The sequence below is a fragment of the Malaclemys terrapin genome, chromosome 11, assembly GCF_027887155.1.
Source record: "Malaclemys terrapin pileata isolate rMalTer1 chromosome 11, rMalTer1.hap1, whole genome shotgun sequence".
Taxonomy (NCBI): Eukaryota; Metazoa; Chordata; order Testudines; family Emydidae; genus Malaclemys; species Malaclemys terrapin.
Window position 1 is genome coordinate 1,040,973 of NC_071515.1, and position 12,332 is coordinate 1,053,304.

The 12,332-nt window shown below is 46.6% G+C and overlaps 1 protein-coding gene across 3 annotated transcripts in view; it reads right to left on the minus strand.

Moving 5' to 3' along the window:
* The window catches only part of LOC128845155 (uncharacterized oxidoreductase YjhC-like), a 71,401-nt gene that overhangs the window by 6,741 nt on the left and 52,328 nt on the right, over positions 1 to 12,332 (minus strand). For all 3 annotated transcript variants that reach the window (XM_054043523.1, XM_054043522.1, XM_054043521.1), the window contains 3 exons: positions 6,217 to 6,351; positions 5,473 to 5,574; positions 3,298 to 3,462 (listed from right to left, as the gene is read on the minus strand). In XM_054043523.1, coding sequence (XP_053899498.1) covers positions 3,298 to 3,462; positions 5,473 to 5,574; positions 6,217 to 6,351 — 402 coding nt within the window. The remainder of the gene's footprint in view (positions 1 to 3,297; positions 3,463 to 5,472; positions 5,575 to 6,216; positions 6,352 to 12,332) is intronic.

Sequence of the window (12,332 nt, forward strand, 5' to 3'; positions counted from 1 at the left end):
AGGCAACATACATAGCCAATACGTATCAGTTTCCAAGCACTGGCCCACTATCATGCTATTTAATCTCGCCAAGATAGTAACACTCCAACACACTCACCTTCGACTCAACTAGTGCTATCGCCTCATCCTCAAATGAACACATCAAATGACTGATCACCTGCAATGCACAACCTTAGCTCTGACCTTCCAATGCTACAGTTATCATCTTAAAATTGCAGTTTTTAGCATCTCCATATACTATGCCCTAGATAAAGAAAAAACATAACACTGATCACACAAACATATTTCTCAAAAACACACCTGAACTTCACAACGTTCACATTATGAGCCAGATCCTTGGTGCAAAAGGACCAGGAAAAACGGCACTTCCAGAATTGGGATTCACCCAGCATCAGTAGATGGGGGGGGGTTCCTACCCCTCACTACTTCTAGATCCCAGTGTGGGGCACTACTGGGGTAATTCAAATGGATCCTTTGCAGCGCCCTGGACTTAACTAGGTGCAGCTGTGTACAGAAGCGGATTACAATATATTGGGCCCCCCACTGTGGGCCCCCCCCTGCTCCTTCCCTTCCCCCAAGGCCCCGCCCTCTGGTCTGGCCAGAAGCTGGGCCACGGTAAGAACTGCCCAGGGAGCCTGGGCCACCCTGGGGAGCCGTGGACCCTCCACCTGCCCTGGGCGGAATGCACTGTGGGGCATGCACTGGGCGGCATGCACTGGGGGGAAGGGACAAGGGCTAGGGGCTGCTGTCAGGCACTCTGGCCCCCTGCCCAAGGCAGGTGCAGCCAGGGTCCGGGGCTCCCCACAGCTGCCTGGACTCCCTGGGTAGCTCTTACCACAGCCTAGGGCAGGGGTCCCCAAACTGTGGGGCCGCCCCACTAGGGGGGCATGGAGGAACGTTTGGGGGGACGCAGCAGGGCCCAGCTCTACTCCCAGCTCTGCTCTCACCCCACCCCAACCTTGCCCCAGCTGTGACTCTGTTCCTAGCCGCATCCCCACTCACAGCCCCTGACTGTGGGCCCCAGCCCCACTCCTGCCCTGGCTCCGGGGGAGGAGGGGAGGTGAGCGCAACTGAAAAAGTTCGGGGACCCCGGCCTAGGATGACCAGACGTCCCATTTTGACCCCAGTCGTCCCAACCTTTTTAGCAAAACCAGGCATTTGTCCTATTTGCTCTTGCCAACTGATCACTAGCTGGCAAGATTAAATGGAACAAATGCCCACTTTTGCCAAAAATGAGCTTGGAGGGAGGGTGAGTGGCAGGGCTTGGGGTGGGGGGGGTGAGCAGTGAGGCTCGAGTCAGCCCAGCGAGAGGGAAGGTGGGGGGTTTCATTGCGTGGTTTGGGCCAGCCCCGCAAGGGGGAGGGGAGAGGGGGAGCTCAGCGCCACACGGAGGAGGGGGAAAGGGATGGGAGAGGGGCTCAGAGCACCTCCATGCCGAGGAGGGGGAGGGGAGGGGAAAAGGGGCTGAGAGCAGCTCCACGCCGGGGAGGGAGGGGGAAGGGAGAGGGGCTTGCGTGAACTCCATGCCGCGCAGTGTGGGGGGTAACAGGGCTCGCTCCAGTCTCACACAGGGGGCCCCTCGCTCCAGCGCCAGGCGGGGGGCTAGGGCCAGCTCTGCCTGGGGCGGGGGGAATTGCTCACCTCCTCCACAGGTGTCTCTGGCTGGGCCGGAGGCGGAGCCTCAGGGGGAAGAGGAGCGGGAGGGGGATAGAGAAGGAGCAGGGGCCGCGGCTAGAGTTCTAGCTGCTCCTGTGGGGCCCCCAATTGGTCGGGGCCTCTGGGCACGCTCCCGCTGGCCCATACGGTAATCCGCCAGTGGCTGTGTATTGAGCCCTATGACTTTAAAGAGACAGGATCAGCTACACAGCACACAACACCAAACATAACCCAGAATGACAAAGTGTAGTTCTCTGTCCCCCCTCTATCGACTGGGCCACAGAGATGTGTATTTGTCTGCTACAGCCGTTTAGCTCAGGCAATAAATAGAGGCTTGTCGTTTTAGATCCAGAGGTGCAAGTTCAGTCTCTGCTGCTGACCCTCGTGTACACAAACACGACTGGAATGTACAGTCATACCAACGTTCACAACGTTACACAACACAACGAATGAACAGGTTAGAATTACCCCTGTGCAGTGCTGTTTCAGTTAGCATGTTGGTGTGGCTTCAGAGAGTCCAGGGCTAGAAGGGACAACTATGATCATTTAGTCTGACCTCCTGCATAACACAGGCCAGAGAGTTTACCCAGAAATTCCTGCAGTCGGTCCAACAATTTGTGTTTGAACTAAACCGTATATGTTAGAAAAGCATCAAAGCCTTGATTTAAAGACAAGGTGTGGTAATTTAACCACTGGAACAGATTACCAAGAACTGTGGTAATTACCCTCCCTGATAGAACTGGTGGCATCTTATTGCAAGTTTCAACTTCTCTGACTTCAACTTCCAGCCAGTGGATCTTGTAACACCTTTGTCTGCTAGATTAAAAAGAGTCCTCTAGTAGCAGATATCTGCTCCCTATGTCGATAACTATAGCACCATGATCAACTCACCTCTTAACCTTCTCTGAGGTAAACTAAATGGATTGAGCCAAAGTTTCTCTTTGCGGGGTATGCTGTCAGACCACACATCATTCTTGTAGCTTTAACTCTCGCCAATTTTTCAGCATTCTTTTTGAAGCAGTTGAGTAGCACAATGGTAGTAACCTAATGCTTGGAGATTGGTATTGTGTTGAGAATGAATGTTCCTTTAACTTACGTGTTTCATGCTTTCTAATGTTTGTGTTTTTGTGAAGACATGCACTTGCGCAACCCTAATTCACAAGGGGTTTTTACATAGGACTGTCATAGTTTTAAAAAATAAAAACAGAAGTAAATGTGAGGGCTGAGGCCCGAGGGCTGTGTTGTTTACTTAAAACTTTGCATCCTCAGAAGACAAACTTTAGCTGATGTTCCAGCTTCCTCTGACACTCAAAGTTTTAACATTTGAAGGAAGAGCCATTTTATAAACCACATTTTATCTTGAAGTCTTTTTTCTGAATTAGGAGATAAGGGACAGCTAACAATACAAACATATTGTCATTTTAAGTTGTAAACGCATTCCAAATCCACACTTAAGATGTAATTATCCCCGCATCACCCAGAAATGTGACTACAGTCTAGAGAAGTTTCTCAGAAGAGGCTTGTAGAATGGTGGATTAGATGTCTAAATAATGGGACTTCTGCTACCATTGCTGCTTTTATTGAATGTCTGTTATTGTGGAAATCCCTATACTTGTGGCAGGGTTGACAAAGAGAACTTACAGTTAAAGCTGAAATAAAGCTGTCCATCAGATAGTAGTCAGCTCCATCGTGCCCCATTAAATGGCTTGGAATGAATGCGGATTTGTTTGTTGGATAAGCAGTTTTCTCTCTTGTGCAAAAGTCAAAAACTTGCACTGGTCCCCCCCCATCACAGAATAGTTCTCCCTAGAAGTCCAAAGTAAAGCACAAAACACACCTTACTAAACACATCACTACGAATCTTTGACAGTGTTTCTAGTGTGTCTAAAACATGTCTACATTGCCCACAGCGCGGCCGCACTGCAACATGGGCAGTGTAGACACACCCTAAATGTAATGTCCACAATGAGTTTCTATCACAATTAAAATGTATTAAAATCTCTAAACAAGATATTAAGACCACTCCTAGAAAAGTTACGTTATATGTTTTTAGTATTTTTCATTATGGACAGCATCTACCCGGTATTAAAATAACGGCTAGCTTAATCAGCAGGAGGGTCAAAAATGCACGACAGAGCTATTGCACTTGTTTATTTGCTAGTCACTGACCTCCAGTTTGACACAGGCCTCATATGGTCACAGGCCTTTAGAACGTGTCTCAAAAGTCAGCGTAAAACACCAGGAAATACTATATGGTAAAATAGTTTTTAAGGGGCAGTTAGCAGACATAGCATTGAATTACTAGACCATAGTTGTTTGCGTAATAGAGGTGTCCAATAAACTAGTGCAGCAACACAGATGAAAACTATTGCACTCAGCAAGACTTTTCCCCGTAACAACACTTGGTTAGCAGTTACACACATAGTATGCTGAAGTGTTAGTGTTTATAGCAAGATACTAATTCAAAAATCGCTAAGGCCCATAACCCAGGCATGTCCCCCTTTTTTCACTCACACATCCAGGCCATGTCCAAGCCGTGCTGCTTCTACTTACCTTGTTCTACATTCCTACCTTTCCAAACTACTAGAGCTTTTGTTCAGAATCTCTCTATTCTGAATACAGGCCCTCAGTATCTCTGTCTCTCTGGCCTTTAATGGGAATGAGGTAGTGTCCCCATAACTAAGGCCCTAAGAAAATAACAGACTTGTTCTTTTCTTTTTTAAATTCACGGTAGCATCCTAGGTAAATATTTGCATTTCAGGGACACGCATGGCCGTTGATCACCCCTGAACTGCTGTGATTTTTCCAACAGTGGCAAGGCAGAAGCAGGGTTAGCGGGTCAGTCCCATCCCAGGCTGTGGTAGGAGGTGAAGGGCTGGTCCTATCCCAGGGACTGTTGGTGTTTTACCACATGGTGCTGGCCAGCCCGACCCAGGTCAGGGATTGGGATCCAGCTAGTTCCATGCTCAGCTCCAGCAACTGCTGCTGCTTCCTGTCTGTCCAGTGCGGAGAAGGGGGCAGCACGGACAACACCACGATTAAGCTCCCTGGCCTGGTCCGCCCCATTGCGACCTCCGGCAGCCCAAGAGGAGACAACACAGCACCAGCTGGTGGGGAGCTGAGGCCAGCCTGATCCTCTTGCCAAGGCGTGGCCTTCCTCACACTCCGATCACCCTGCAGGGGAAAGGGCTACCTCACGCCCCGATCTCTCCATCAGGGTAAGGCTTCCTCACACAGCTGTTCATATTACAAGTGGCTGCAGTGCTAGACATTGTGCTGGCTACGGTGGGGGGATGGATCCTGGTCTCGGCTCCTGCGCTGTCTCCCCCAAGGCTGCCAGGGGCTGCTCTGGGATGGGCCACTCCTAACTGCTGCATTGTCAGAGCTGCCTCTCTCTGCCTGCTGGCCAGACAGGAAACAGCACCGGCAGCCTGAGCCAGATCTCAGTGCGGCGTGAGCTAGCCCCCGATTCCTGCCCCGGACCATCTAGTGCCATGTGGTCAGACATTCCCCGCACTGCCCTCACCATCTTCCTGCCCCCCTCCTGAATGGGACCAGCCTGCTAACTCCCCCCACCCCAATGAGCAACCTCAGCAGAGAGGTGGGAGCAGGGATGCCCACTTCCACCTCCCTGCTGTTGGAAAGGGCTAATTCCATGATTTCCATGGAGTCCATGAAATTGTGATTTACAAAGGGCCTTACCCATAATATCCTTATAATAGGCCTTATCCACAACTCTCATTGATTTCAGTGGGACCAAGATTGTGCCCAGTAACTAGTAATGGTGAATAGTGTGGCAATCACCCATTAATTTACCTTGGTCCCATAGATTGTGGTTTTCCTTGTACCCAGCCGCTCCGTAAAGGCCATCATAGTAAAAGCAGCTGTTGCTCCTCCTTCAAACTCCATATTAACATCCTGGAAAGAGTAAAGAAGTTAAGAAACATACGGCTGCTCTAGAAGTGCTGAGAGGAGTCCGGCAGGAGTGGGTGACGGGGTATTTCCTCTCATCTATCCTATAACTAGGAGTTACAAAGTAGACAGCACACACATCTGAAAGAGGAAATTAACAGAAGTTACATATCTCGCACATGAGGTAAGCTGGAAACTCCATGAGTGGTGTGCTGTGAGCATTTCTACTAGAGCAGCACAGAATTCACGTGTTGTATGCGCGCTATTTGTCAGAGAGTTTTACTTTGTTTTATCTGTGCTGCACACAAGATACTTTTCAATAGTTTACTTTTTGCAGCAGGACTCCTGGCAGATTCACACCGTCTCAGAGCGGTGCTACTAGAGCTATGCTTATGGAAGCACTTCCAAAAGACTAGAGCTTACACACAAAAGTTTTCTCAAGGGCCAAGCTTTCCTTACAACATCTCAAACAGGGAAAACTTTAACCAAATAAAACAACTTAACTGGTTTATTTTAAGACATACAAATTGAAGTGTACTGGTTTCATACGCCGAACTAATTTCTACAATTTTTAAAAATGTAAACAAATAAATAAATAAATAAATAAATGTTTACATGCGCTAGCTAGATGAACAAAAAATATCATACCTGGTTACTGACAACATCATTGTCACATTCATAAACACATCTTCCATATGGACCGCTGCGCAGGGCCTCTGTCACAGCTTCTATGTCACAAACACCACTATTGCACACAACAGATACTGGCCAATTAAAATAACCCTACAAAAAATAACAACAACGTTACTTATGCAAGACATACTGTATTCTTATCTCAAACTTGCCTCTCATCTTGGACCAAATTCTCATTATATGTACAGAAATCAGAACCATTTGCTACAGCTGGGTCACAAAACTGTTCCTGTAGGTAAACAACATGAACTCTCAGCGTGATGCTGTGGCAAGAGAGTTAGCATGATCCACTGAGGTATAAACGGGAGTTTCAAGTAGGAGTCCAGAGGTGGTATTATCTCTGTGTAAGTTGGGTCCACTTCTGGGGTCCACACTTTAAAAATTATGTTAACAAATTGGAAAGACCTCAGAAGAGAGCTACAGGAGTGACTCTAGGTCAGTAGGCGACTTGATCAGTCTAATTTTCTACGTGAAGAGAAGATTTCTGATAGTTGGGGGGTTTCTAGGTGACAAAGGCATAAAAAGATCCAGTGTCTGGGTGCAGAAGCCAGACAAATTAAGATGGGAAATAAAATTATATTTTTTAAACGAAAAGGGTAATTAGCTATTGGAACAACTTACCTAGGGAGGTGGTGGATTCACCTTGAAATCTTTAAATCAAAACTGGAATTCTTTCTAACAGATATGCTATAGCTAGGGCTCCGTGTCTGTCTGTCTGTCCACCCGTGTCTGACTTCTGCAGCGGCCAGTGTGGCTGAGTCCAGGGCTCCCTCCCTGCAGCTGGTGCTGGGGGCCCCTGGGGCACCCCCCGACCTCCAAGATTCAGTCAGGGTTATTTGTGGTACAAGTCATGGACAGGTCATGGGCCGTGATATTTTGTTTCTTGCCCGTGACCTGTCCATGACTTTTACTAGAAATACCCGTGATTAAATCGTAGCCTTAGCTATAGCTCAACTGAGAAGGTCTGAGCTTGAGGAAGGTGAAATTCCATGGCCTGTGGTATGAAAAAGATCAGTCCAGATGATCATGATGGTCCTTTCCAGCCTTGAAAAGTCTTATGAATTCTTGCTATCCCTGGGATTCTCCACTGGCCTCCTCAGGTCACCCCTGAATCACAGCCAACATCAGTGCAGGTGCTGTTCCTATGCCTCCACTTTACACTGGCAGGCTACCTGAGAGCAGGCAGCGGCAGGACTCCAGGCTGCTTTATTGTAGCTTGCAGCTGGAAAGAGTGCTTGCCGAGTGACAATGGCAAAGAATCAAAGAGTTGCTTCTTTTAACAATGAACAAGTAACTTTTAGAATAAGGAGAAAAATACCACCCCAAAAGCATCTCTTTCTCTGCTTCACTGTAGAGCTTCTGCCTCCAACCTCCCGCAATCATCTCCCAGTTGGCTTCTTGCTACTGATTTAAAGAAACAGCACGGATATCCTCACGGTGTCCGCAGTGGCTAAATGTCCTGCTGGATTTGGAGTTCAGCACTCCTGGAGTGGACAAACCATGCACAACTTTGCTCAGGTCATGCCCCTGCCTTACTGCACACTGACACTAACGGGAGTCAGTATTGTCTGCAGCTTCCTCCAGCAACGTGAACATACAGTTACAGAGATACTCGACCCTTTTCTCCCTGACACTAGTGTGCACTGGGTCAGTCACTTGTGTCTGCTTATGGACCCAACTGTGACACTACGCCCCATATTCTTCATAAAAATATTGTTATAATATGACTTTGGCATAACTAAGGTGGCTTATGCAAGATGGGTCATGTGAGATATCATTGGGAAGGTTCTGATTTACTGAATATGATTATCCTATTTGTATACATGTATCATTTCTGTACCTGAAGATAGGAATATTGACTATGTAACAATTACAAGTGGGTTTGAACCTGGGGAATGCGCACCAGACAAAATGCAATCAGTCTGGCTGGCTAGTCAATGGCCCATTAGGAAGAACAATAGGACTTTGAAGATGCTAATCTCCCAACTTCCTAGGAAGTCTTCCTGAGTATTTATGACTGCTTTGACACTGCAGGGTCATGTGATCATGTCACCTGGTACTGGACTCCATCTTGGACTGCTAGTGTTTCTCCACTAGTAAAGGGTGTGGATCAAACTAGGAAACAAAGGATTCCCGCCATATGTAAATCCTAGTTAAGGCTGGGAAGTGAGTCAATCAGGGTCAGTTCTTCATGGAATCCCTGCCCGAGATGACTGCTGAAAACACCCAAGACTGATCTGGGGAAGAAAGGACTGGTCTCAGGCTAGAAGGTGTCTGGCCTGTGAAAGGAATAACTGGAGTTCTAAGTTGCAAGCAAGAGCAGTTTGTCTTCAAGAAACTCTGCAACCTGCTTAAAACAACATTTAGGGTGAGAAATTACTACTTGTAGCCAGTTTCTTTAGAGTATTAAGCTTAGTTTGTGTGTTTATTTGCTCAGTAATCTGCTTTGCTCCGTTTCCTATCCCTTATGATCACTTAACATCTATCCTTTGTGGTTAATAAACTTGTTTTTGTTTTGCAGTTTGTGCAACTCATAATGGGGGGGGGAGCTGTGCATATCTTCCTCCACATTGAGGGAGGGGGCGATATTCCTGAGCTTATGCTGTACAGTTCTCCGTGCAGCGCAAGACAATACAATTTTGGGTTTGCACCCCAGAGGGGTGTGTGCCCTTGAATGCTGGGCAATCCCCAAGCTGATTCTTCCCAGGCAGAGCTGATTTCAGTGTCTATGTCTTTCTGCAGGTGGGTGGTCCCTACCTGTGTGTGCTAGAGGAGGCTTGAGGGCCTGGCTCAGCAGGACAGGGTGAGGGAGCCCAGACTGGTGGAACGGGCGGCTCAGGGGGACCCCAGTACATCAGGTGGCACCAGGGCCGGATTAACCCATAAGCTAATAAGGCTAAAGCCTTAGGCCCTCCTATTTTTAGGCCCCACTGTAGGCCCTCCATTCCATATTGAGCGATGGTAGCGGGGCCATGTGAAATTTTTTGTCTCATTAGATATTGCTTTGTACAAATTAATCCATCAAGATTGTGAATTCAATTTATGGGGGTTGTGATTTTGTCATTGTGGGCTAAGTAAGTGTTTGTGGGCCCAAGCAATATTGAACTTTGTACACAGTAGGCCTACACTGGACAATGGAAACCATGTAGAGAAAAGGAGGATGGCAGAAATTGAAGGAGGCCCAAGAAAGATGGCAAAGACAAGATGCAGTGCTGATAGGAACTCCTTCTCTCCTAACGTTTTTTCCTCCTGCTAAATCTGGTGGTGAGGAAGTCCAGGCGATACCAGCCCAAGTGAACCCGCTGCACCTGCGCCTGATGGAAAGGAGCAGCCTCCCGTGACTTCTCTAGCTGCAGTCTCACCCCACCCCTCTGAAGACTTTCCCAGTGATAGTAATACAAACATATCCTTCTCCAGCGATCCAGGCGAGTGGGACATGACTTCTCAAGAGCTCATTACATATTGGACTGAGAAGGGCCCACAGAAATGCCAGGATCTAGATGCTGACTTTTCATTGACAAAGCGAGAGTACACCAATCAGAATCGTTATCTGATCAAATCAATGTTTGAATATGTGAAGCCTAACGAACAGATTGGCAAGCAAGAATGGCTCATCTATTCACCTTCTAAGAGAAAGTGTACTGTTTTATTGCTGCCTGTTTTCTGATACCAAAAAGCGGGGAATGTTCTGCGAAGGCTTCAGTGATTGGAAGAATACTGCATACATTACCAATCATGCAATGAGTGAGCAGCATACATTGTCAGTTAGCAGCAACCATGCCCGAAAGAAAGTTAATGGCAGAATTGATACCCAGATGGAAAACCAGTTTTGGAAGCTCGTGCTTATTGGAAGAACGTTCTCAGGCAAGTAGTGGAAACCATAGGTTTTTTTGCTGAGCGTGGTCTGCCATTCCATGGCTCAGATGAGACTGTTGGATCGAAACACAATGGCAATTATCTTAGTGTTCTAGAGCTAATCGTTAAGTTCGACCCTTTCTTAGCTCAGCACATCAATGAACACGCAAATCGTGGAAAAGGCCATACATCATATCTATCAAAGACTATTTGTGATGAATTCATTGCACTGCTGGCGAAGAAGATGCTATCAGCCATTGTAGATGAGATCAAAGATGTGGGATATTTTTCAGTGTCCGTCGACTCAACATCGGATGTGTCACATGTAGATCAGCTGACTGTCATCTTGCGTTATGTGCTACCAGCAGACCAGCTGAATGTTTCATGACCTTCATAAACATCACCAGCCACACAGGGGAGAAACCTGCCTCGTACCCACTTGATTTCCTCACCGAAAATGGGATTGATATCAGCCTTTGTCATGGACAAAGCTCTAACAATTCAAGTAATATGAATGGCAAATATTCAGGGATGCAGGCAAAGATAAAAGAGCGCAATGTTTTGGTGGATTCCATACAATGTGCTGTACACTCACTCAACCTTGTTGGCCAGTCTGCCGTCGATTATTGTGTTGAAGCAGTTTCTTTCTTTGGATTTGTCCAAGAATTCTACAATTTTTTCTCTGCATCAACCAGTCATGGGATGATTCTTAGAGATTCACTACCAGAGGGATGCCCAGTGCCCAAATCACTCTCAGGGACATGGTGGAGTGCCAATGCTGAAGCTGTAAATGCAGTTGTTCTGGGATACCCCAACATCCTTGAAGCGCTAGAGAGAACCAAGGATGATGAATCTCAAAAATCAGCAACAAGAAAAGATGCAAAGATCCTGAAGGATGTAATGCGCACTTTGGAAACTGGTATTTTGTGTGAGGGCTGTAATGATGTACTTCAGCCATTCACCAAGTGCCGTCTAAGCTTGCAAAGTGCTCAAATTGACCTTTCCAGTGCTGTAAACCTATTGAGGAGTCTTGGAACTGTTCATCAGGAAATGTGGGATAGTTTTGATGACTATGAAATTCAGGGGGCTGCAAGGACTGCTAACCATGAGCATAAGTCAGCCAAACGCCGCAAACGACAGAAGACATGTGACGATGCAACTGCCCACTCATTCAGTGACAAGGAGGCCTTCACAGTTAATACCTTCATTACAATCATCGACAAACTGAAGTGTGCATTAGAACATCGGCTCGAGGCTTACGAAAATATTGACAAAACCTTTAGAGTACTGGCAAATTTTTCGCCTAACATTTCAAGTTCCAAACTCAGTGAAGGTATCAAATGTCTGTGTCAGAAGTGCCCAAATGATCTCCTGGCAGATTTTACTAAAGAATTTCTTCAATTTGCTGAATTCACATCACTCTCAGATATAGAGAGAAAAGATGACAAAAGCAAATCTATTTGGATGTACCGAGTTATCACTGAATCCAGTGACAGAATGTTTCCCAAATGTTGAAAGTGCATTACGGCTGCATTTGTCACTAACGATCACTAACTCTAGTGGAGAACACTCCTTCTGTCTTCTAACAAGGGTCAAAAATGTCCTCGGATCCACCATGACTCAAGAGCATCTCAGTGCTTTCTCCCTCTTGAGCACTGAGAATGAAATCCTCAGGTCTTTGAATTACGGTGATATCATTCATGACTTTGCCAAAGCTAAAGCTAGGGAAAAAATGTGTTTGAAGAATTGGGTGTAGTGAGAATAGAATAAACTTGTTAATTTTACATAAACAACTATGTAAATATGTATGTAGATAAATGTTTGATGACCTCATATTGTTTTTGCAATATGTAATTCATACTTAGGCCCTTCCCTCCCATCAGCCTTAGGCCCCTCATAACCTTAATCTGGCCCTGGGTGGCACCCCAAAAGGGGTGGGGGGGCAACCCCATCACACCAATTCCTCACTTTCATATTTCTATGTCCTTGTAAAGAGACATGCATCCGACCAAGTGGGCATTCACCCACGGAAGCTCATGCTCCAATACATCTGTTAGTCTTAAAGGTGCCACAGGACTCTCTGTTGCATTTAATATAGTGTCTGCCACCACTCTAAGAGCCTCCTATGAGTTTAATCTAGTCCTGCTGAGTTACATATGTTTACAGAAGCGAAGTATTCTCTTATCTGCTTCCTAATCATGCTGTTTCCCAATTTT